Source organism: Mytilus trossulus, chromosome 1 (assembly GCF_036588685.1).
Source record: "Mytilus trossulus isolate FHL-02 chromosome 1, PNRI_Mtr1.1.1.hap1, whole genome shotgun sequence".
Lineage (NCBI taxonomy): Eukaryota > Metazoa > Mollusca > Bivalvia > Mytilida > Mytilidae > Mytilus > Mytilus trossulus.
Window position 1 is genome coordinate 104,519,856 of NC_086373.1, and position 27,997 is coordinate 104,547,852.

At 32.0% G+C, this 27,997-nt stretch overlaps 1 protein-coding gene across 3 annotated transcripts; it reads right to left on the reverse strand.

Annotated features, from left to right (window-relative positions):
• LOC134695285 (atrial natriuretic peptide receptor 1-like) lies at positions 1-27,997 on the reverse strand. 3 transcript variants are annotated; one of them, XM_063556507.1, is made up of 20 exons: positions 27,540-27,997; positions 24,056-24,158; positions 17,997-18,153; positions 15,399-15,727; positions 14,599-14,744; positions 13,975-14,047; positions 13,265-13,394; positions 11,976-12,062; positions 10,896-11,039; positions 10,169-10,511; positions 8,930-9,040; positions 8,444-8,563; positions 7,183-7,276; positions 6,182-6,409; positions 5,798-5,947; positions 3,984-4,082; positions 3,568-3,659; positions 2,942-3,092; positions 1,816-1,872; positions 1-966 (listed from the first exon to the last, which is right to left on the reverse strand). In XM_063556507.1, the coding sequence occupies exons 1-20, from the start codon at positions 27,582-27,584 to the stop codon at positions 869-871; spliced, it is 2,757 nt and encodes a 918-aa protein (XP_063412577.1). In that variant the 5' UTR covers positions 27,585-27,997; the 3' UTR covers positions 1-868. The 3 variants fall into 3 exon arrangements, with proteins under 3 accessions (XP_063412577.1, XP_063412593.1, XP_063412585.1); XM_063556523.1 differs by having other exon boundaries at positions 17,993-18,153; XM_063556515.1 differs by lacking the exon at positions 1,816-1,872.

Below are 27,997 nucleotides of genomic sequence, written 5' to 3' on the forward strand. Positions count from 1 at the left end.
TACAAATGTGTTGTAGTTTATTAAAATAAGTGAGACATATCATTCAGTTATTATCACTTAATCTGTTATAACAGGTAACAAGGTTTGTTCACCTTAAATGATAAAGACGTACATTTAAACTCCTAAATTAGCTTATCATGCACCTTTAGAGTAAACTGACTCTGCATGAAATTAGTGTGATTGATTCTTGTTTGCTTGCCGATTCAAAAATGTTAAAGTCTTTGACAAGGAGTTATGAGCACTTTAAAATCGAATGAAATGGAAGATTCGTTAGATACAAGTGACCCTTTGAGTAAAAGTTGTTACGTTAGACTTTACATTTGATCTTTAAGAAATAATTTTTCTGATTTTCAATAGCAGCGATTGGCTATGTATCCTTCATATCACATTTTTTTAATAATCTTTTCACAAGTTGTTGCAGTTTATCTCCGAGAAGATAGAATCTTGTCTGAGATCTTACATTTTCTTGATAATTAGACCCAATTTGGACATTTTGTCTACGGAACTAAAGCATTTTGAGCTTGTAATTGCATAATGCCATATAATATATTTCAATTGCTTTTTCCTTCTTTAAACATGCATTTTTACAGTTAATAAAAATTGTTTGGAAAGTAACTACGACAATGTTGTATGACTATCAATTTAATAAACCAATTGGTTTTCTTGGACTGGGGTATTTAATTGTAATATAGTTTTAGTTTTCCCTATAAAGGTAAAAAGATCATAAGTTCTATCTAAAAGAATAGAGAGATCGCCATCATACAAATGAACATTCAAACTGTTATCGATGCTACATTCACTACTTTTCAGACAGCTAAGCACCAAAGTCAAGGCATTGCACACAGGCTGTCTATTTCTGTCTACTAAATCACATGTCTATATCAGGTAGAATGTCGTCAGCTTTTTCATTATAGCCGGAATCGTTTGAAGTGCTGATGTTACTGATCTTCCTTGAATTGTCTAATTCTGAAAAATACAGCAAACAGTTAACTAGAATTCGTATAATTTATTTATTCAGTGGGACAAACAGATACATTGTTAATAACAGTCCTATAAGTATGCATCCTTTAAAGCAGAAGTTTCCATTTTCCTCATGGAACAAGTAGTAAAGCTGAATTTATAAATTTCTGATATTGTTTTCTTCGAAGCAATTTCATTATGATGAAGCAGGTGTTTGTACAGTAGAAAATATGATATGCACAGCAGGACTAAAACAACTAAACAAAATAAGAATATAACCCTTCTTCGTACTAGACCGACACGTTGAGTCGGATTTTAAAGGTGGTAGTTCATAATGCAAAACGTCTCATCCTACATGAACACATTTTAATACTCCGAGCCTACAAGCCTTTTCAAACTCCGAAATGTCGGGTGCTAGGCGGAGATTCGTCTGTCAATGGATATATTGTATACCATTACAGACTACAACATATGGTACAATTTTTACATCCCTATGTCACACAATGCATAAGATACTTATATTTTGTTTTATTCTAATTAAATATATTATGTAGTAAATATAAAGCCATGCATGCATCAAAATATGACAAGACTTTTTATTAACCGAAAAATAATAAAGAACACTTAACATTGAGAAATGACGAACAATGTTGCCTTTGAAAAGGAGATAACAAGACAACAGCAAATGTACCTTCGAGTCATCCAGCTGCAAAAACATATAAAATATGTTGTGTTGAAAGAAACAAGCGCTATACAATTGTTTGATTAGTTTTGATTTAACGAATACAAAGCTTGATTTGCCATCTAATGCTAAAGTCCATATACCATGTTATGGTGCATAAAATTTAGTAATACCTGGAATTTCAGCTTCCGACATATCTGCCCGTGGACTGTCGATTTGTGCCAATCTACCTTGTGGTACAAAATAAAAGTCTCACAAAACAACTTTCTGTACGGACTCAACCGAAACTCTAGAACACATATGCTATCCAAAAGTATTTAATGTTTGGGAAAACTTAATAAATGGATATATTCAAAATTCCAAATTGAACTACCCCTTATTTAAGATATATAGATATAGGAAAATGTGGTACAGGTGCCAATGAGACAACTCTCCATCCAAAAACAAATTATAAAAGTAAACCATTATAGATCTTTTTGGAATATAAGAAAAAAAACTACATAAGAAACCTCATAATATTATTAACTAAATATTGTATATACAAAGCAAAAATGCAATGTGGACAAGTAAATACTGTAGCCTCAAAAATTATTTTTGTTTACTGAAAAAATAATATTTCATACAAATTAACCATTGCAAATAGCGAATTCTCCTGGAACCCCTGGCTCCAACTAATAGAATGCCATTATAAGTAAACTTTTATGTAATAAAAATATTTACCAATTCCTGCTGCCTAGGTGAGATTTTCTTTGTTTAACATCATTATTATTTACTTACAAGTTTGTCCAATGATTCAAAATATCAACTTTATGTACTTGTCCTGATTTTGATAATAAACTATGGACTTACTTACTATGACTGTTTATATATGTAGTTTTTGCCAATAAAACATTACAAAAAGTTGTTAGCTTTGATTATTGTAAACAGATTTAACGAATACAAAGCTTGATTTTCCATTCAATGCTTTAGTCATTTAATGTAACAATGAAGCATGAACCATCAGCCATGCTCAAATTCAAATATATTTTTTTCTCAGTATTTGGTTTTAGCTCCACAATAATTAGATATAGTAAGATGTAGTTTGAGTGCCAATTAGACAACTCTCCATCCAAATAAAAATTAAAAAAAAAAGGTAAACCATTATAGGTCAATGTACGGCCTTCAACACGGAGCATTGTCTCACAACGAACAACAAGCTATAAAGGGCCCCAAAATTAATAGTGCAAAACCATTTAAACAGGCAAACCAACAATGTATATTTTTTTTATTCATATGCCAGTGCGTGAAATTTATTAATACCTGGAATATCAGCTTCCAAAACATCTGCCCTTGAACTGACGATAGGTGTCAATCTACCTTGTGGAATTACTGGGTTGTCTAATGATTCATGGATTTTGTTATAATCATTTGTATGTCCAAGTAACCACCATGTCTTCATGTCTCCTTTACCCTATAATACAGCATGGTGACAATGACAATAGGAACAAATAACTCAGAACTTGAATATTACCTATACGCAGGCAGAAGTTGAGAACGAATAGAATTCGAGAATATTTTTTTTAATAATACACAAGAATAATTTAACTTAATACAATCGTGTCTGATACCCCTAATGCATCTCATTATAAGGCACATTTCTGTGTTACATAGTCGTTTTTTGAAGTTTAATTTCAATATATAATTTTTTTAATACTTGAATATAAATTTATTGCATTAAAGTTGTTAACAATGACCTTACCGCTATAGCTTTAACTGTAAGGTACTCTTAAATGGTTAGTATCTATTAGAACAGGGTTTCATATAGATAAGTATTATTTTCTTAAATCTTAAATATAAATTTCAATATAAAAATATACTAGGTATGGCTAGATTGTATGCTGTGTAATATAACAATTGTCTGAATTACTATTTCGTTTCTTACGTACCTTAACTGGAATTGTGCCTCTTGATTCGCAGTCAAATCCACCCATGTGTTCCAGTTCTTCATATGTAAAATTACTCATATGAATTCGGTATGCTAAAAGACAAAAAAAACATCAGTAACCTGAAGTTCACTTGACCACACTATGCTACATTTTCTTAATACGATTTTAAATTGTTATCTTGTACAAACACTCTCAATAACAGCATCCTAATTTCAAGATTGGTCAATATAACATCATATGCTTGTCCAAAATAAAGGTAAATTCGACATGCATTCAGAGAAAAAACAAATTGTATTCATTTGAACACTTCTATACTACTGTTCACTTTACTTATAACGTTTGATAAAATTATATCTAAAAAAGGTTAAAATCTGAAAATTATAAAGTGAACACAAGCTATTTTGTTTTTAGCTTACCTTCTCCGTTTGATTCCATTCTGGATGCTGTATTTACAGTATCTCCAAATAAACAATATCGTGGCATCTTTAGACCAACAACTCCAGCACAGGCAGGACCTTTAAAGTCATATGAAACGAGTGACTGGTGAAAAATAATTTTTATCCAATTCTTGAACCAATGCATGTATGTATCACAAACTTAGTCTTCTGGGTACGATTTTTGTAATTTTTTACCCTAAAATATCGTATTATCGTCATTTTTTTCTCTCTCTCTGTCTGTTATGAAGTGAAAATATGGCAGCTCATTAATTGTCGTGTTTTTAAGCCGTAGTTTACCGATTGTCACCTTATAGTAAACAATCAACAATCATGGATATTGAGCACGCGTATAACATGTAGTTTTTTTCAGTGACAGATCCATGCGTATTGCGATCACCAAATTTTTACGAGAGTGTCACACTAAGGTCTACTTTGCATACGGAAAATATGTCGGCGATATACTTCCTGGAAGCAAGCAATAAAGAAAGTAAAACTTCTTTTAAATGTGGACAAATTATAGAATAGTCTTCAGAAAAAAATATAGTTACAGTAGTTTAAGGTGGCTCGGGCCTACTCGAAATGTCTATCAGAAGTGCCGTATTTATTGTTATTTTATTCTTAACAGAAAGTGAATCGAATTGAAAAAAAAAATAAGGGGTCACGGACCATTTAAGCTCAAAATTTTAATTTTAAACAGGTATGTAAAAGGGACCATTTTTCAATAAAATGATAGAGAAAATAGAGGTATTGACATATTTTTATCGGAATATAAAAAAAAACCATGCTATGACACTTGGTCAAAAACTGTAATATAAAAAGCTGAAATATAGCTTCAAATAATGAGCAAATAAAAAACATAGGACACTGATAAGAGGAAAAACATATTTTGCCTTAAAACCCAAATTTTGGTGGGAAAATGGTGAAAATGGGTTAAATGTCATTTTGACCCTTTAACAAATACGGATAATATCGAAAATATTCTATTAGTTACATAACTACAATGATTTGACATGTGTAATCAATCAATATTAAAAGAGATTTTGTCGAATTTAAGAAAAATACTTTTGTAATTCGTGCGTGAAATTATGCGCAATCGAACAGTCCCAAATCACCTTAATAAGTACAACTATCCATTCTGTTATAAAAATAAATATGCGTCATTTTTTTGTTGAGGTTTCATATGAAACATTTCAGCGCGTAATAAAAGTCAAACAATCTCAAAATATGTAAATGTTCATATCTGTATTAGCCTTCACAATCCTTGAGATCAAAACGTAAGAGCACCTGATGATATAAAATAAGGAATCGGATTATAACGCTTTGAAAAATATAACGAATTAACAAGAACGATGTTCGGTGATTAAGTTAAAACATTAGTGTAGAGTATAATTTAGAAAAAAGTCAACTAATAAATTATAAAATGTTCACGTTGTAATATATACATTAAATATAAGAAAAAGAAAAAGGGCAAATATGCAATTCAATGAACTCAAAATTGAATATATCATAATACCAATAATAAGATGTGGTATGATTGCCAATGAGATAACACTCCTTTCGAATCACAATTTGTAAAAAGTAGAACATTTATAGGTCAAAGTACGGCCTTCAACACGGAGCTTTGGATCACAACAAACAGCAAGCTATATAGTGCCACATCAGGACAAGTAAGAGATAAAAATGAAATGAGAAAATGTTATACAAGAAAACACTAATAATTGTCTTCTGATTTATTTAAATTGTATTATATATTTTTACATTGTCTACCAGAAACCATGAAAATAAGTACTTACCTGAATGAAGTCCCACTCTTATCTTGAGTGGTTCCGAAGGCCTATGTGGTATGACAAACACTTTACATGCAGCTACTATTTCTAACGACATATTAGAAATTTCTCGGGCATGCAAACATGTCCTTGTAGGTATTCCAGAAACAACCATATCTAGAAGGTAGAATTTTCGTTATGTTAATGTATATTTTAGATTTACCTTTGAAAACTATAACGTCTTAATGTTTTTCATAAATATGAAAGACATAAAATGTTCTCTCTCGTAATTATCAGAAACGTTTTAAATCCAGTGGAAGATGAAATATTTTCTACTATCTATTTCTATAAATATTTTTTTCATTAAACAAGTATTCCTTTAGTTAAATCAATATATGATTTCATACATACATGCATCACCGATAGTTTCTACTTTGTATACGTCATATTTGTCAATAATATCATCAAAGGTGATATATAACTGGTTGAGTAACTGAACCACCTGGATTGGTGTGCTCGCACCGGAAATGGTTGTAAACCCAACAATGTCACTAAAGTAAATTGTACAACTGTCAAACCATTCTGCTTCAATAGATTTGCCAATTTTTAAGTCATCAGCAATGGACCTTGGCAACATGCCTGTAATAGAAGGGGATGGGTTAGTTAAACGGACATGGGTTCCACTGCAATAACATTAACGGTACCAATTTTTCTGCACCAGATACGCATTTCGACAATACATGTCTCTTCATTGATGCTCGTGGCCAAAATATATAAAATTTAAAGCTTATATAAAAGATGAAGAGCTTTATATAATCCAAAAGTTCCAAAAAGTATAGCCAAATCCGTGGAGTGTATATACGTATTTACAGAAATAAATGTTCAGATTGTGAAAGACCTGCTTTCAGTTTCATTTCAGAGTTCTCTTTGACTAAATCAAAGTAATAGGGCGATATTTAAGATTTTATAAAATTGTTTATAGATGGTAGATCATTAGTTTGTATTTGATTGTATTACTGAAAGCATATATGCAACATATAACAATGTGTCAATATAAAGCTGCAGTTCGAAAAGTTCTGAATGCATTCTAAATCTCGACTAAAATCGAAATACCGCAACTTTCAACATATTGCTAACATATTTATTTAATAAATAGGACCATGTTCAATATTCCACTTCGTCATTCTGATTGTATCACGATAAAACAAAATGATAGTCAAACTACAGCATTTTTTCCCACAATGCCATCATTTTTTTAAGTTCAATTGAAGTAAACTTGAAAAGAGGTTGTCTGGAGCAGATAAATCATTAATGAAGCCAATTATCCTATCATACGATCTAATTATAAACTAATTATACTTTAAGGTAGCTTAGAGGAAAGTAAAACAATGTTTACGTTAGATTTAACCTACTGTAAAGCAATCGGTCGGTTTTCTGTTTCTCGTGTACTAAGTCCTGGGTTCTCTCTGCTACGATAGATTCTAAATGTTTGGAATACTTCTCCATCTGGAATATATTAATGACATATTTTTTTAGATGCCCTTTCGTTTGATATACTTAGAATAATAAGCATGGATTTCTTACGAAAATATGTTTTGATCTACGATGAACCAATTGATTACATGATTAAAGAAAGTCAGCTGAATTTGATTTAAAGGTTTAGTAAACATAAATAATATGTGCAAAGACAAAGAAAAAAATGATATAGGGATGTTATGGTATCTAACAGAAAACCCTGGTCATTTGTTGGTAAAGCTTTTTTGAACTTTTGGTCCTCGATGCTGTTCAACTTTGTACGTGTTTCGGCTTTCAAAACTTTGTATCTGGGCGTCACTCGTAAGTCATGTGTGGACAAAATGCACTTCTGGCGTATTAAAATTTTTAACTTGTTGCCTTTTGTTAGCTATTATTCGTGTGTTTCTTTGTCAAGTGTGTTCTCCTATTTATTTATATTGTAGTCCTGTAATGTTTTGTTGTCATTTTAATGTTATATTTCACATGGCCATAAAAGAGGGAGGTTTTGCATGCCACAAAACCAGGTCCTACCAACCATTTTTTCCTTTAAAAATTCCCTGTACCAAGTCAGGAATATGGCCATTGTTATATTATAGTTTGTTTCTGTGTGTATTACATTTTAACGTTGTGTTTCCGTTGTGTCGTTTGTTTTATTTTATTTTAAAGTGTGAATTCACATTCACGGTACTTATCTATCCCAAATTCATGTATTTGGTTTTGATGTTATATTTGTTATTCTCATTGGATTTTGTTTAATGCTTAGTCCGTTTCTGTGTGTGTTACATTTTAATATTGTGTCGTTGTTCTTCTCTTATATTTAATGCGTTTCCCTCAGTTTTAGTTTGTTACCCCAATTTTGTTTTTTGTCAACGGATTTATGAGTTTTGAACAGCGGTATACTACTGTTGCGTTTATATACCAATATATCTCAAAGTCCTTTAGTAGTATTTCAAATTGTTCATAATTATATAGATGACCATTGTTTTGTAACATGTTAAAATAAAAATTTGTTTTTATAGTTGTGTTTATGGAATGTCTATACAACGATATTTTTTTATAAATTGGAAATAAAAGTACTACGTTTCTCAACCATTACATGTTAATGATTTGTATATATGTCTTCTGGTTTAACTTGTAATAAACAACTTATTTTCTTACCATTGCCATCATAAGATCTACTGGACTCATCTTGTGGGGATTAATTCTATGGATTGTTTTCTTTATAGTATCAAAGTCTGGTCTGTTTACCGTTACAGTATCCCAACACTGGTCCAGTAACTACAAAAAAATTGCTTTCCATTTGATTTTTTGTAGTTTGAACTAAAAGTCAAAATGATATGCATATTAAATATGTTTTGCCGTTAATCGAGTTTGTTACGTCTTTAGGTCTTGTTTTTTGTATTTGATAAAAAAAACAAAATGAAAACTTCTTACAAAAAGATCTGCCATATATACACCAATCCGGCCAATTTTGGTGATCGACTATTAGATTTTAGATTAGATTTAAAATGTTTTAGTACTTCCGTTTCAGTTTGGTAACTAAAGATCTCCAAAATGAACAAACTATCGGGGCAATAGATGCAGGTATTCCATCTTTTAAATGTTGGTATGATTATTTATTGTTTATGGATTATCACCACTTACATTTATGTAATCATCAGGACAAGGGCACGTATTATCTTTATCTCCATATTCTGGGTCGAGGTCTGGAACAGGAGGTTTCCAGTTTACAGGAAGGTCATTAACATCTTCGTCCTGTAAATATATATACAAGGATCTTCAAGCAGAATTATAATTAGTTTCTTTTTATTGTTTTTGCCATTTAAAAAATGATTGTTATTGTTTTTGCCGTTTGTACAAGCATAGTTAATCGGTTGATTGAGTTGACTGGAGTGTAACATACAATCTTTCTGACTCAAATGGAAGACGACTTGAGGGGAAAGGTAGTGTTACATTTTTCTTGCCGTAGGTTGACTTTTTGTGTTCCCAAAGCAGATTGAGGAAGTCAATTTAAGAGCACTGTGATAGGATATAAAAAGTAACATCACAAAAATACTGAACTCCGAGGGAAATTCAAAACGGAAAATCCCTAATTAAATTGCAAAATCAAATGATAAAACACATCAAACGAATGGACAACAAGTAAGTGTATCGTATATATATATTTTCAATTTATTTATGAACACCTACAGGATGAATATTTTCAATATAAATTTTGAAATACATTGAAATGGAAAAATAAAAAGTTCAAACACATCAAACGAATGAATAACAACTGTCATATTCCTGACAGTTGTTTTCTTATGTCTTATATTACACATAATTATTTTGTCCAGGTTTATTATAACAAGTGGTAAAGGTATAACATGTTATTATTATCGACTATGGAACAAATGCAACAGTAGTATACCGCTTTTAGAAAGTCATTAATCAATTGAGGGAAAACAAATCCGGGTTACTATCTAAAACTGAGGTAAACACATCAACTATATAGAAAAACAACGAAACAGCAGAAACACTGTGCAACCAAAAACAAAACGGACAATGCTATTGATACTACCGTTTAACCTTAATACGTAACTTGATAACATAACTTTACTATTATAACGCTTGCAGATTATAATAACAGTCATCGTGAATTTTCTGATATGTTTCTGAACACGTGCAATAGTAAAAGTCTTTAAAATTATATCGTTCTTCGTAGAACATTCATTTATGCAAGTATATGCAAATTTATTGTGGCAGATATTTTAACATAAGTTTTTTTAGTTTCTTTGCAATTTTGTTATCTTAGATCAAACAATGATTGTTCATAAATAGTAATTAAATCAGCCTGACTTTAGTATTTTACATCAAATATGTAAATGTGATAAAAGCAATTACACCATATGGATCGTTGCGTGTTGCTATTTCAACCAATATAATAGCAAAGGCATAAACATCTCCGGCTTCAGTGGGGATGTATGAAGATTGTCCGGATAACTCAGGTGCTCGATAAACATGTGTTCTCATTTCCTTGTAATAATCATCATCATTATCATCATCGTCGTCATCAAGGTCTATCATCATTTTGTCCTTTGTCCGGTATTCTGTAAGTCCGTAGTCTGTGACTTTCACTGTCCACCTATCGTCCACTACACAGTTATTACTCTTTAGTCTTCCGTGGATTATTTTGTGGTCATGTAAATGATTCATGCCTCTTGCAATGTCGCTTGCAAATGAAAACCTTAAATGTAAAAATAAATATTTATAACTCTGATAAACTATTGACTGAAAGCATGCAAAAAAGAGAAAACAACCGATAGCAATGTGCATTCTACTAAAAAAAAATGAATTGGAGATTATCAAGCAAGATAAAAGTTAATTACTTAGTAAAGATTGATTTATAAACCTATGATAAATGAGAAGCAAAGTAAATTAAGTATCAACCCTCAATTAGAAAGACAATTGCCTGCTTTTACATCTAATTCCATTAAAATAAAAGAAATATATACTATTATACAATGTGTTATTCAAATACCAATAACTGATATAAATATCTATAAATTATTTTCTTTAAGTATTGAATTAAGCGATTTCTCCTCTATCTCTGCTGTTGTACATTTCTAACCTGAATGCCCAGTTCAGTGGCACTTCATCATTCATAAGAACATCACTGATGCTACCTTTAGGGCAGTACTCTGTCAGTATACAAACGTTCGGTACATCTATACAGCCTGCCACAAACTTACACAGGTTTAACTGATCTAACTCCCTACAATGTATTGATATACACATGAAACTGAAATATTCACAATTAAGCATCTACAGTTGAGTTAAAAAGAGGGGCGAAAGATACCAGAGGAACAGTCAAACTCATAAATCGACTGAAATAAATTGACAACCCCATGGCTTAAAATGATAGACAAACAGACAAATAATAGTACACAACAACAACATAGATAACTAGTTGAGTTATGGTCGACTTAGATTAGTCATTTCATATAACTTATGTCGACTGATTCATTTATTGAAGTTTGTTTAGCATTCAGTATTAATTATTACCTTAACGTTCAGGACGAGCATGAAGTGATAAAAAAAATACAGGTAGGTCTAGCAAATTGTGTTTTACAGGGATACAGTGCTGGAAATATGGACTGCTACTGGAAAATTAAGGTAAACGGGCCATATAAACACTGCTCAGAGAGATTTTGCAATGCTCTTTTTAAAAAGTGCAATGTTCCTATTCCGACCAGACGTGGCTTCGTATTTATACATTCCTTACTACAACACCGCTGCCTCACTCTTGCAAGAATTTTACTTTACTACATTGGGTAACGGATGTCGAAATATATACAAATATGATTAAAACTTTTATTTTGTACACATATAATAATGAACAATAGTATTGCATTGATATTTCATATACTTCTAATATCAATATACTTTGTATTTGTTGAATAAACGAGTTTCATAGTGTTGCACATGTTGGTATTATTAGTAAAAATGTATAAGTAGTAGAAGTGGTTTCCATAGTCGTAGACAAATCGGGATGAAGGGATTCGGACGAACCACCCTCTGATAAAAAAAAACCCAAGACTCAAAGCTTCTTGACTCCAAATGCTCCCATTCCCTTATTCCAGAGACTTCGGGATAAGGGTCTGAGTATTCTCATTTTATAATTGTTGATAGTAATCTAGCAATACTTTACCTAGTAGCTTTAACTTCTTTTCGTATCTTTGATGTTAATGAAAACTCTTTTTTCTTTATTTTCCTGACGCAAACTGTTCTACCTTTGCTGCAAAATCGAATTCATATGATTTAACAAGTAATATCAATTTAATAACAAAAATTTAAAAACAACTAATTACTAAAAATTACGATTGCTACGGTTGGAAAGGTAAATGCAATGTAAAGAGTATTGGAACGCAAAACATATATGAATAGAAAAAATGATATATAAACCTAACTTGTCATTTATGCTTGCAATATTCATAAAAATTTATTGGAAGATACCAAGAGGACATCCAAAAACTCGTATGCCGGAGGTACACTGTCTACGCCTAGGGCAAATGCTATGTATTGCAAATGTGGACATTTGTGGATAAATTCAGATGTCGTCTTTGATACAATGCTAATTTTGTTCCGTGATTAGTTGATATTTTAACGTATATATTTTTTAATACTGAAAATGCTCAAAAATTAGAAACAAAATATCCTTACAATTCCATGAAATAAAAATGTTAAGGACAGAAGTAACAGTTTTAAATTATTGCTTGGAACATTCCGTTGAATTTCTAAACTCAGGCAAAAAATCGCGAAAAATAAAGACTGGTTTTGTTTCGTATAAGCAATCGTTCCAGAAAAGAGGTTATAACACTGACATATTAACTTTGAAGTAAAGTCTGTATGATTGTTCCGACATTTAAAATCTACTCGTTTTTACAGATGTAGGACATGGCCTCACGGTCATAAAACTTCGAGCATGATTTTTGTACTCAGAATCGAAAATCAACCAATCAAATTGCTGGATTTCATGTTTCGAGCATGATTTTTGTGCTCCGAGCACTGGGCAAATTTTTATGCCTTCAAGGCCAGGGATGCTTTATAACATTTGTATTCCTTATATAATTGTGTGATTCAATTTATTCTTCAATAGCAAGATAACAGAAATTATCGCTATTTTGTGCATTTTTCCATTGATCTTTTTTGGTGATAATTTTCATATCATGCTTCTCGTTTGAGATGGAAAAATTATCGCTAGAAACTAAGGAGGCCACGTGGCGTTGCTAACGAAATTGACATTGAAATTGACAACGTCGTCATAGGTAAAACAGCGATAAACAGGTTATCATTGGTCATCTCAACTCGATTGCTTTTCTCACTTTCGCTGTACCAGCTCAAGCGAGAAAATCAATTTCGTTGAGATAATCAACGATAATCTATAATTATTTATCTGAAATATAAAGTTATTGAATTTCTCTAAAAAAAAATACATACTATATAGCTGTTTTAGCAAACACTTGTTTTCGTGTTGCGGACATAGCCATACTGTTTGTCCCGCTCATGTCGTTGTTACTTGTACAATTCACACTTATCATACTGCCAAATGCACCTCTTAATCCATCATCTGAAATACATTTAGTTAGTGGGTATGTGAACTTTTACTGATCATGTATATGGCAAAATGTTATGTTCAACATTTAAAAATAGACGATACTAATTGTTGTTTGCATCATGTTAATGCCCATTTCTGTTTACTGGCTGGACTTCTTAACGCTCTGTGTGGACTAACGTTTTCATTATTTTTTTTCATCGAGGAGGAGGAAGTTTTTTGCCCAGAACACAATAGAGTCTAATAACTATTTCGGCAAAATGTGATTATGTATGCAATTGCCTGTCCTTTTCAATATTAGAGTTTTTACCTATATTTTATAGTTTTTAAGATAATGTCGTCGACTCATTATCCTTGCTTTTTACCTCTTTGTTCTTTTTATGCCATGTAGGTCATTTGTGTTGGTAGTCAAGGTCAACGACACATTTTTTAAACATGAAACTCCATTAATGATTGTGGCGAAAGTTTGGTTAAATTTGCCACAGTTGTTCCAGAGTAGGAGAATTTTGTAAAAAAATGACGACTGACGGCAAGTGATGAGGAAAGCTCACTTTGCCCTTTGAGATAGGTGAGGTAATAAAAAGCGTATGTTTACCTTCTTTGATGTCATCGTGTTTAGCAATCCATGATTCGTCCCATAACAACTTTCTTTGTTGATACCGGAAATACTACAAGTTAAAAACTAAGTTTGCTTAAGTATAGAATAAAACATTGCGATTTAATTCCAATTAAAAACAACTATCAACCAGGGACCAAATAACGAAGGTCTTAGCAACTACAGGACACCATACGGTCATAATTACTAAGCCAAACCAGTACTGTATAGTTAGTTATAAGCTTTGAAGGCCCCCGAAATGACAAAATGTTTCTAAATTTATGATGTTTAAAGAAGACAAAAAAAACAAAACATATATTACAGACAGCGACCGGCGAAAACTCTGAATTATAAGGTCTTGTTTAACACTATAAGTTAATTTCAACCAATCAAATTAATAAAAAAAATATATAGATGAAATATATCCTAAATAATATAAAAAAAAACTCTTTGAGGGGTTGGTAGCTGTATGTGTTATATGTTTCTTTACCTATTGCATATTCTATTTTCTATGAGAATTATTTATAGACAGCAACTGAATTTATTGAATTTACTCATTTAAAAATGTAGAGTGTGTGTTGACAGATAGTTTATATCAAAAAGACCTTTTAATAGTAAACTTACTCCAAAAACGATACATGCTGCAGTAGCGGCAAGGACTAAAAATGTAACAATCAGGGCGATCGCCCATGACTGTAATGGACATGATCCACAGTCCTTAGGACACGTCTCACAATCCTCTCCAGCGGCACATGTCCCATCCCCACAATCTGAAAAAAAACATTGTATGGAACAAACAATATTATATTATGTTTAACCAAATATTTGATATATTAAGTAAAAAGCTTTTGACACAAATGTAATAGTAAAACATTTCCAGTCCTAATATAGTAACGAGTGTTTCAACTAATCTTGTTTATACCTACATCAAACCTATTCTTTATTTTGAAGTTTACTGAATGCAGCTTGCTCTATCTATGCCCATAGAACTTTTTCATTTTGATTGATTTAGTATGAAGCATTTTACCATGAATAATATCTATTTTTTGGTATTAATACAGTTCAACATTTTTAAGATACTTGGATTTAATAACTTCATCACTTTCAAAGCTACTCCATTTAATTTAAGTTTGACATTTTTTCATCAGAACTGTTGCGTTCTGTTTTCAACTTTTACCAAATAACTTATTTGCTTCCGATAAAAATAAATAAAAAAATGAAATTACTTAATTGAATTAAAGGTATGTAATGTTGTGTATCAAAATAACATTTCAAATCACACACTCTTGATGGTTTTATGCACATTAAAACAACTCTATTTTGTCGTAAACCTACTATAAATTTTATTTACTTCATTTTATATTTAATACTTTGAATGTGGTTTTCTCTGTTATAAAGACACCGATTTAATAGAAACAAATCACCTGTTTTTGATAGTACCCTAGTTTCTATTTCCAAGGCCAAGTGTAGGCCAGCAACTTTGAAATGAGCTATAAGCGCTGTTAAGCCTTCTTCGTAAAGTCCGCCAATATGACTTGACCAATTTCCCTGTTGTACTGGGCCTACTAGTACCGAAGAGTGTGTAAATACACTACCAGTGGGCGGTATCCAAGGTCCACACAGAGCGTTAGGAAGTCCAGCCAGGGGACAGGAATGGGCATTAACATGATGCACACAACAGTTAGTTTCGTCTGCACTAGTTGCAGCCGGACAGATCGTATTCTCGCACCAAGCCTGTGCTGTCGTATCATCGCTGTGAAGTATAGACATGAATTAGTTGGGTCATATTTTAAATTTTGTGAATGGAATCGGGAGTGAACAAATAGTTATAGGGTACATAAGCATAAGAATTAATATGGCAATACATGAAGGCTGGCATGTTAGTAACTGTAAGTAGTCACATTTGTTTATTTATTTGTATCATTATTATTTTCCTTGGTTTCTTTTGTTACCTATTCTGATATCGAAATCAGACTTCTTAATCTGAGTTTTACTGTGCATATTGTTGTGTGTTTCTTTATCCTACTTTGACTAGAGATATGGGGGAGGGTTGAGATCTCACAAAACATGTTTAACAACGCCGCATTTTTGCGCCTGTCCCCGTAGGAGTTGGGAGCCTCGGGCATTTGTTAATCAGCAAACGTGTAGTATCACAGTGCATGGAAGTAATATTACTTCCATGCACAGTGCAACTTAATAAACCAGATGATATTCTGATAAAGCAAGCATCGTATTTTCATATAAGATGGAAAAAAATGTATTTTAAAAGTTTCAATGATCATTCCTTCCTATATAATATGTAGTTGTGTAGATCGATATTCGACGAAAAAATCTTCATACTTTTTTTATTATGAAGAAATCCATTATTAGTTGTGTGTAAAACAAACTGTTAACCTTTCAATTTATATATTTCAAAAGGAATATATACGAAGAAGAAACGACTTAAAAGTAGGGGTAAAAAGATTCAAATTATTTGTACCGGAAAATCAATCATTCAATTTTATAATTGCACATGAAAATAATTACATTAGATGTATGTTTCATTATAATACGTTATTCTGATTGGCTAACAGCACATCACATGTTAATCCGTAAACAATTGCATGAGACAATAACATTTATCATGCATGATGACACGAGGTCCCACAATAAAGTGCACAGGTGAATTAAATAAAACTGGATAAAAATCGTGTTTTCATGATCCTAGCTAAAAAAAATGTAATTATAAGTATTGAATGCCTCTTTTTGTAACTTTATAGGGTTGTAAAAGCGTTGACCGTGCGTACATTTTTAGAATGAAGCGCGCGCTTCATACAAAATGTACTTCTGTCAACGCTTTTACACCCCAATAAATTTACAAACAGAAGCATTCAATTCTTAAATATATGTCTTCGGTAAAACCAAAAACAGGTTTATTCTAATAATTGACCAATGATAAAAAATGAATATTCAATATGGAAATTTTATTACTATTTGAACTACTTCCATCCCATCGGACATTATGTAAAAGGATACCTCAGATACGGTAAAGTACAACTCTTGTCTAACTTCTAGAAATTGACATAGAGGTTCGGTTTAAAACAACACTTGATAACAAAAGAAATGATTTCAGTTGTCTTTCATAACTATGTCTATGTAGCAATATTTAAGCAGCTTTTGCATATGGAGTACTTATCTCCTTATTGAAAAGATATTACAAAACTTACGTTTTCTTTCATGATTTTTTTGAAAGGGTTGCTGTTGACAAGGACGCTATGAGTCCAAGGATTCCTAGTGTTTCAGTGGAGGACATGTTTTATGGGCGCTATTGTGAGCCGGGTGACTGACTGTTAATGAAGAATATCTGTGTCACAGATAAAAGCGGCTATGTTCCAATAGTCATAGCCGTTCTCCGGTCTTCTTTTTCTGAACTATGACATCATAGAAAGAGACTAAACGCCGAATTTACTTACCATGAACAACATAACTCTTTTCCTTCGAAGCACCTGATATCATTCATTTTTTTTGGCGGGTTTCGCTTTGTTCAGTTTGTATTTTCTTATGTAGGGACTTATATATAAAGTTGATGTCTTTTCCTCTATTTTTCGTTATGATTTTTGGTCTATCTTTGTCTTAAGCGTTTTGATTCTCTTTTTGGTATTCTCAGTAAAATTAGTAATTAGAAACTTTTCAACTACGTGATTTCTTATGTTAAAAATTTTGAGACATACACTCAACAAAATAAACAAAGTGAGGTATAAAAAAAACTACACGCAACCATTGCCGAGCTTTCTTGAAAGATGAGCATTCGGTTAAGTTTAACTATAATAGTTCATATGTTGAAGTCGGCTTTGTTTTGTATTTTGGAGAATTTGTGACTTTTTACTATCAGATGATTCATTTGTTGGGTTTATTATTTTGTTTTATATACAGACGTTTTACTATTAGATGGTACAAGAGTTGGGTTAAATATTCATTCTTAAGATACATGTATATTCATGCTTAAAGTAAAGTGTCATTAGTGTCAGTCCTAACGTACTTACGAAAATCCTGACCCAGTTGGTCCTGAGTTGTCGAAATAACCATTAGTAAAAGCCCAGGTATAGAATGTTGTATCAAGAATGAGTTCGTATGTGACGTTAAACTCTGTTTCTGCTTCTATTTCTGAAGGAGGGGGGACAACCCATCGCATGTTGACGCCTGTAATGAAATGATTTTATCTCCTAAGTTAGATTAAGAATTCAGGAGCCTGTTTTATATTCAGTGAGCGTCGTTTGTTTATGTGTTACATATTTAATTTTCTTTCATTTTTTTTTATATAAATAAGGCTGTTAGTTTTCTCGTTCGAATTATTTTAAATTGTGATTTCGGGACCTTTTATAGCTGACTATGCGGTATGGTCTTTGCTTATTGTTGAAGGCCGCACGGTGGCCTAAAGTTGTTGATTTGTGTCATTTTGGTCTCTTGTGGAGAGTTGTCTCATCAACAATCATACCACATCTTCTTTTTTATATATACATATAAATTGATATTCACATGCTAAAACAATGAACAAAATTCCACATTCCACATTCAGTTAATGACTTGTTTTGTATCGCCATGAATTTAAACAATTTTTCTTTAGAATATATGTTACCGTCTCTTCGTATTTTAGTTCGATTTGTCGTGAAGGGCGAGGTTCATTGTCTCAGACATTGACGAACATCCGACCTTTTTCAATTCATAGAAAGACTTTCGCATCCGCTGACTTCGAAAGGAAAACTAGCATTCTCAAATTGGACTGAACCTGTTTTAAGAGTTTACAGCTTGTCAATTAAAACTGTAGAAAAGGCATAGATAATGAAGTCGACAGTAGTTAACCGATGTTCAACTTCTCAGAAAAGTAAATGTTCAGTGGTTGTCGTTTTTATGTGGTTCATAAGTGTTCCTCGTTTCTCGTTTTTATATAGAATCGACTGTTGTTTTTACATAGAATCGACTGTTATTTTTACACATGTAATTTTTGGAACCCTTTATAGCTTGCTGTACGGGTTGGTGAGCCAAGGCTCTGTGCTGAAGTACTTTTACCTATAATGGTTTACTTTTACAAAATGTGACACGGAAGAGCGGTAATAAAGACAATAAAATAACTATAGAAAGTGTTCCATGGACACAGATGGTACCCTGCTCGCATAATTATATAATAAAGTGCCTTAACTCGATAACAGTTTGAATGAAGCCAACAAATATCGCACTTGATTTGTGTTTTGTCGTAATAAGCATTATTTGTCAGTTTCATAACATTTGGTTGAGGCAAACTAAAGTTAGAGAATGCATTTTTATTTATTTTTGAAGCGGTATAACTCCAATACGATAAAAGTTACGCCACTCAAGTTCAAAATATTTGCGCCTGTCCCAAGTCAGGAGCCTCTGGCCTTTGTTAGTCTTGTATTATTTTAATTTTAGTTTATTGTGTACAATTTGGAAATTAGTATGGCGTTCATTATCACTGAACTTGTATATATTTGTTTAGTGGCCAGCTGAAGGACGCCTGCGGGTGCGGGAATTTCTTTGACACATTCCCCATTTCCATTCTCATTTTTTTTTTATTAATCTGTGTTTTGTGATATTAAACATGGTATATGAGTTTAAAAAGATTTTGTTGGGGCAAACTAAAGTAACATAACGGAAACCAATTTCGGGACGTACGTTCGTATGTACTGAGAAGGGTAAAACTTTAAAATGCCCCCTCCGTTGACAACGGGGGCATCACAAAAGAATTGCCTTACCTTGAAACTTGACCGAATAATTTTCAACACGTGTTCATGAAAAATAAAAGACTAAAGCGTTACAAGTATGAACAACGCACACAAATAGCAGCACTCACAACTAAAACAAGAGAAACACGAACCCATTTAAAATAAAACCATCCCCACATGTGACAAACGGTAGATCCCATTCGAGAAAAAGAGGACTGGATATTCCATGGCGGTCAAACAACCTAATTTTTCTAATCGATGGTTTTAAAATGTACTTATTTTAAGATATCAGTATTACAGACAAAGGAAAACCCACCAACGAGAAACAAATATAGCCCCACATTCACTTATATATTTTTATGTCTGTATTTCATAAAAGGAAACCAAACACAGAAACAAGAAGAAAAAAAGTACAGCCAAAAGTATAACAATGTTTTATTTAATGGAGCAAGAACTTTCTTCTGTCAGTTGTCAGAACAGCAGTTCAAGCGAGTATAAAAAATGGATTTTGAGTAAACATAAAAGAGTCGGAAATAGACAAATCCCATGATTTTCTAAAATGAAAGAAACAGATACAGTGCGTTAGTAAACCATTAAAAACTAAAAAAAAATGTGGTATCATTGTCAACAACCCAACCCCAAAGAGATCAAATGACACAGAAATCAACGACTATAGGTTACCGTACGACTCTCGATAAAAAGCAAAGCCCATACCGTATAGTCAGCATTATGAGGCCACGAAGTTACAAATTTGAAACTATTTAAAAGCGATAACTAACAGCATGATGTATGTACAAAATAATAAACGAAAAAATAAAAGTTAGATAACAACAAAAGACTACCACTGAATTACAGGCTCCCGGCTTGGAACAACCAAATAGAGAATGTGGTCGAGTTGAACTAGTTTGTTTGCCTCAACCTTCCCTTGTGCAACGGCACAACACAAGAACAAATTATACAAAACGACAAACGATAATCAAATATGAGAAACAACAATAAACAAAAACCACTGAACTATAGGCTCTTGACTTCGGACAGGCACATATAGAATGTGACGGAGTTAAACTAGTTTGAAGGCGCCTATCCCCCTAACCTGGAACTGTGGTGTAACAATACTACATAAGAATAAACTATAATCAGTTGAAAAAGGTCTAACTCACCAGATGAATACAAATAGAAATACATCAAACATAAACATGAAAAGGACGTGACATGCAGGGTACTTATGGATCCCCACAACAAAATTACACTAGGTACAGATCTGAGAGTACTCGCAGTTACTGACAGCTAGTTTTAGTCATGAAAAATTATGTACCTAAAACTAAAAGTTCTTATGTTTCACTGTTCTTGAAAATCATGAACAAAACATCCAGGACTAATGGATTTAATTTAATAAAAAAAACATTAGTGAAAACCTCTTTGTAATTATGCCTTTAAAGGTGATTTGACTGGAGATCTCATATAATATTAGATGTCCTTTGAAAATGATTAATGCAATATCAGTGATTTCAAAGCAGTATTTTTTTCTGTTTTTGTGTCGTATATATCTACGTTCTAACCATATTTCCTTTTGTTCAAATAAAAATGCATAACAACTATCGAATACTAAATCCAAATGATTACTTTTCTATGCTATATTGATCTATTTCGCTTTGCATACATATTTGAAAATAGTTAGTTTCCCAATGGATTTATCTAAATATCTTAAAACAGACCGTTTCTGAATTGTTTTTTTACCATGTTTGAACAAAACTAAATTAACCTTTTATATTAGTGTTCTGCAATTACCATTCAAAGGCATCTTAACGTCACCTGAATAGTAGTTTCTAGTTATAATGTTTATTTATATATTAACTTTGTGTAGGAAAGTAAACATATAAAAATCTGTTTTTTCTTGATTTGTAAAAACATAATTCGCTTTGCAGTTGAAGCATAACAGATTGATGATTTCTATAGGATAAAGTTCATATAATAATATGAAAAAAAATTATTTTGAATTGTACAAAGTTTGCAGGTATGGCCACCAAACGACTGACATAATTATGATATTTTGCAATAAAAATTATCACTGCAGATTTTCTTCAAGGACCACAAAAAATTAGTTTAAGGTTAGTTTTATAATGCGATTGTTGTTTAAATTTGAAACTCCTTTGTCTTCGTTCTTTTGGTCATCATTAAACACAGAATTGTATCATTTTTTTTAATTTAAAAAGTAATAACCTAAACCATACATGGAATCGAAATACAAACACAATGCATCAATGAATGATAACGATAACGGGTACTACCTACTGAACGAAAACCATCATAGACAATGTATCAATGAAATGATAACGATAACGAGTACTACCTACTGGACGAAAACCATCATAGACAATGTATCAATGAAATGATAACAATAACGAGTACTACCTACTGGACGAAAACCATCATAGACAATGTATCAATGAAATGATAACGATAACGAGTACTACCTACTGGACGAAAACCATCATAGACAATGTATCAATGAAATGATAACGATAACGGGTACTACCTACTGGACGAAAACCATCATAGACAATGTATCAATGAAATGATAACGATAACGAGTACTACCTACTGGACGAAAACCATCATAGACAATGTATCAATGAAATGATAACGATAACGAGTACTACCTACTGGACGAAAACCATCATAGACAATGTATCAATGAAATGATAACGATAACGAGTACTACCTACTGGACGAAAACCATCATAGACAATGTATCAATGAAATGATAACGATAACGAGTACTACCTACTGGACGAAAACCATCATAGACAATGTATCAATGAAATGATAACGATAACGAGTACTACCTACTGGACGAAAACCATCATAGACAATGTATCAATGAAATGATAACAATAACGAGTACTACCTACTTGACGAAAACCATCATAGACAATGTATCAATGAAATGATAACGATAACGAGTACTACCTACTGGACGAAAACCATCATAGACAATGTATCAATGAAATGATAACAATAACGGGTACTACCTACTTGACGAAAATCATCATAGCAAATACAAACACAATGTATCAATGAAATGATAACGATAACGAGTACTACCTACTGAACTGAAATCATCATAGAAATACAAACACAATGCATCAATGAAATGATAACAATAACGGGTACTACCTACTGGACCATCATAGTATCGACCAAGTAGAAGTAAAAACAAACAAAATTGGTTTCCGCTTAAGGGGGCTCCTGGGTATAAATGATTTTTTTTTCCTAATATAGGATTTCGCTATATTTTTTCATAAATGAACTTTATCATATACTTAAAAGAAAAATGAAATAAAAAAAATGGGGTCACCGTTCATTTAAGCTAAAATCTGCCTCTGGAAGAAGCATACATTTTTGTTAATGTCCTTTTTTTCTGTTGAACTAATAGGAGAAAAAGAGGAAATATCGAAATAAAAAAATAACGTAATATAAGAAATCGCTTAAATTTTACCATTATTTAGTTTATGTACAACTTATTTGAAAACAATAATAAAAAATATAGGTCACCGATGAATTAAAAAAGATATTTCAAATATAAGGCCAAAAATGGCATTTTTGCACCAAAGGGAGATAATTTGTAGCTTTTTCAATTTTTAAAGTCATCTGGGGCCAAACCAAATCAATTGTTTGGGTTGTTTTTGTACCATATTATAAAGTAACAACTAATAGTGTAATAAATAAAATTTGTAATGAAAAAATAAAGGTTGAATTTTTTGCTAAAATTTGTGTACCCACGAGCCACCTTAACGGAAATTTTAAGTGTTATATAAGTCCAGAACGCGTAAAAATTCAGAAATAGCATTTCTTATAGTTAATAGAGTTTAATAAATATTCAGTATCACGCATGTTACTCCTGCTACTGAAAGATGTTTTTATTTGAATTCTTTTCCACATTAAAGTTTATCATTCTTTCGACAATTTAGTTTTATTCGAGACATAACAACTGAGACTACTATAACACAGTGTTATAGTAGTCTCAGATAACAATAAACCACTTGATAAGAAATACTGCCTGATATTATTATTATATTCAATGATAATGTCAGTATGTTTTTTTATGATTTCACGTCTGTGGTAACTGTCACCCTGTAAACATAAAAAAAAAGAAGATAAGGTATGAATGCAAAGAGACAACTCTTCACAAGAGACCACACGACACAGAAATTAACAACTATGCTGGTCACCAAAAAGCCTTCAACAATGGAAAGAGAAAAACCACAAAGTCAGCTTTAAAAGGCTCGAAAAGAGTCCTTTTGTGGTAATCTATAGCGTAGGTAACGGGTACTTTGCATCAGCAGAGAATGTCGAAAACTTACCAGAGCAAGACGTTAAAGGTGTTGGAGAATTTGCATCAGCTGCTAATGGCCAACAATGGTATTGTGCATTTCCAAAGGAATGATAGCCTGACGTGTTTGATATCTGAAAAAAGACAATTAGGTTTTAGCGCATTTTTACATTAAATATATCAATATGTGATACATTTTTAAGTAACAATATGTTATTTAAACAGGGGGTCCATTAAAACTAACAAAACCAAATACGATAAGACTTAAAAACAAAATTCATATTCCTGACTAGGAACAGGCATTTTTTTTAAAAAGAAAATGGACGTTTGACCTTGTTTATTAGCTATTTGAACTTTCCACTTCTCTCCACTGTACTGATATGTTCAGGGTATGAACTAGCTCCACTAACAGTCGATAATAATGATTGTGTAACAAAATTGGCTCACGTGTTTGAAAGATTTAGCTTATCTAATTTTACATCATCTTGAGATCAAAGGTAACATAAACTGAAGTAACAATCAGGGTTGACCATGGGGTCAAGTTTCTTTGTTGTCACTTTCAGATTTTTTACTATCAGCTGCTTGTTGATTTTCTGTCAAGTTCGAATGTACGATATCGAACCGTTATAACTAATCCGCACTAAACTTTCATCAATGATCAGGGTTTAGGGGGAGGGATTGGATCCCGCTAACATATTTAACCCCACCACATTATGTATGTAGCTGCCTGTCCCAAGCCAGGAGCCTGTAATTGAGTGGTTGTCATTTGTTGATGTGCTATACATTTGTTTTCGTTTTTGTACATAAATTAGGCCGCTAGTTTTCTCGTTTTAATTGTTTTACATTTGTTATTTGGGGGCCTTTTATAGCTGACTATGCGGTATGGGCTTTGTACATTATTGAAGGTCGTACGGTCACCTATAGTTGATAATTTCTGTGTCATTTGATCTCTTGTGGAGAGTTGTGTCATTGGCAATCATACCATATCTTTTATCTTATATAATGTAAAAAAAAAACCATTATATTTAGGAAGATACCAAACTTTCAAAGACAGGAATAAAAAGTTACAAAGATCATGCAGGTATATAACACCAAACAAACACTGTTTTGTTTTGTTTTCAGTGGGTTATTTTGTGTTTTATTTTAGTGCTATTTTTGACGGTGTTTGTTATGGTTTTTTCTTCTTGGGCGAGTGCATAACTACCTGTCACTTTCGTCGCGTAAGATTTATTTATTAACATATACATCTTCTTTATATTTAAAGCCAAATGAAATAAACTCATCATAGATACCAGGATTAAGTTTTTTATGCCACACGTGCGTTTCGTCTACAAAAGACCCATGAGTGACGCTCGAAGTCATAAAAAATTAAAAAGGTCAAATAAAGTAATAAGTTGAAGAGCAGTGAGGACCAAAATTCCAAAAACTGTTGCCACATACAGCTAAGGTAAAGCCCATCTCCCCCTCTCATGCCATAAATAATTTAGTTTAAACCCTAAGGCTGTCTTGAATTTACTGCATTAGGCTGTGTTGGCTTTTATTGGGTTAACCTTTTGGAATCATAACTCCCCGTGTATTTTACTCATGTTAGCTGCACAGCATTTTAGGTTAAAGACATTTGTGATGGATGATATTCAAGAAATACACTTTTTTTTACTTTTTCACATTAGAAATATCCGCAGATGTACTAAGTCGCTTTACCTTATAAGATTTATTATTGTCCATTTAACATGACAAAGAGGTAAACAAGTTCGGTTGATAATATTTTGAATAAATATTATATTATTTCATCAAAGCTGAAATGTTTGATTAATAAACAGTGTTTAAATTAACATATAGCTTCCAAAGCTTTCAAAAATTGCAAGTAGTCATTAAAAACCTCAAATCTGACAATGTGTTTCATATACAAGATTTATTACAAATTATGAAAGGGGTTACATAATAAGAAACGTTGACCAACACGTGTAAGTATTGGAAGTAAAGCTTTTACTTATTTGTTTATTATTTATTATGTCTCTATTATTGTATGAATAAACAACCCTTCATATCAAATGATATTTTTTTCATAATAAAGAAGAAGATCAGTGTATGGAAAATATCCATTGAACAAAATGTAAACGTCACAATTCTGATGAAGGACACATTTTATATCCAAATTACAAACTCTGAAACCGATCAGCGTCAATAGTCAGTAACTGTCATGGTGAACAAAACAATACAGCAACAACCACGTATGCCTACCACATCCCACACCACATCCTACACCACCCCTTTCAGCCCAACCCTACCACTTACATATTTACATTAAACACAAGCGGACGATATATAGTGATGGAGTGTTTTCCGTTACTCCGTCCGTTATTACGACCAACTTTGGTTGTTTCCATAGTATCTTCTTACGTATTATTCAGCATTCACCTTTTTTGTTAGTTTTTCAACATATTATTCTAAAAATATTCAATAAAAATAGCACCCCGAGTAGATATATTAATTGGTTGTTGGTGGCATAGAACTGTTAATGTTATTCATTCATAATGAAGACGAGATCAAGTTTGTAATTTATCAATTCGAAGGTTTTGAAACATAGACCTGACGAAGGAATGAGTATAATTTATAGGCGCTGTAATCGTGGTCAGAATATACCTTGCAAAAACCCGTTAATTGAATTATCTTATGTGTTGTCGCTCGGGTTTCAACGCGAATGACATTCTCTCAACACTGTTTGCCTTTTTTTAACAATTCTATTGAATAACTCTGCTATAAAAAAGGAATGTTTCGGGGTAGCTCACAATCTATATCTTAAAGGTATATAAAAAATCAGCCCCAGAAAACTTCGTAACAGGAGCATATTCATTCAGAAACAAAATTGGAATTCCAAACATTATTTTGATTTAATATTAAATCATAAACAATCAGGTGAATAAAACATTATAAAGCTTATATCCAAAATACAAGGCAAAGACAGTCATACAAGAATCAATAAACTACGGATTTCGTTAAAGATAAAATCCAACTTGGCAAATTCCTCAATAACTTGAACTGACGTCTTTGTTAAAATTACCAAAAATCATATCATTATCTTTTTTTTTTATGAAAGTACTAATCACTAAAAAAAAAGTAAAAATCATAAGAATACTGAACTCTGAGGAAAATTCTAAAACAGAAAGTCACTAATCATATGGCAAAATCAAAAGCTCAAACACATCAAAGGAATGGATAACAGCTGTCATATTCCTGACTCAAGTACAGGCATTATCAGAAGAGGAAAATGGTGGATTTCACCTAATTTTATAGCCATATAAACCTCTCGCTTGTATCATTGTATGGCACTCTTTTATATATATATAAAATGAAACCAAACGTTTTACATTATATGAATTAAAGTATGATTTTACAATGAGCATGAATAAACTAAATTTCCCTCTAATATAAAACCAGAAATAAACGGCAGTTATTGTAACAGTATGACGAACACTTAAAACTTAAAAGGATTAATTAGTGTTTAAATGACATACCAAACATGTCAGTATAATCCAACAAAATATCCTCACTTCAAACATTATTCGGTTGTAATACTTTGGCAGTTCTTCTGCAGCTCGGTATATTTTTCCATAACACTTTTAAGAGATTTCAATCGTCGTTAGTATAGATCAGATTTCACAACGTTAATAATATAACGTTATTCAATCATTGGTATTGCATATTTACAACTAACTTTATATATTTTTTTTTACATTTTTTTTTCACTAAATGTAAATTGTCATAATTGTATATAAGCTACTATAAAGAAGTTATTGGTTTCCATCCTAGAATATCAAATGTCCTACTTGCAGTCCTCGTGGTTATTTAATCATCATATATCCCGTTAAAGATTTGTCAACAGTATTGATCTCGTACATAATTGATTTCTGTTTCATTATTTGGCAATTAAGACATTAAGACTTATTATTTACTATTCGTCCCTTGCTCAATT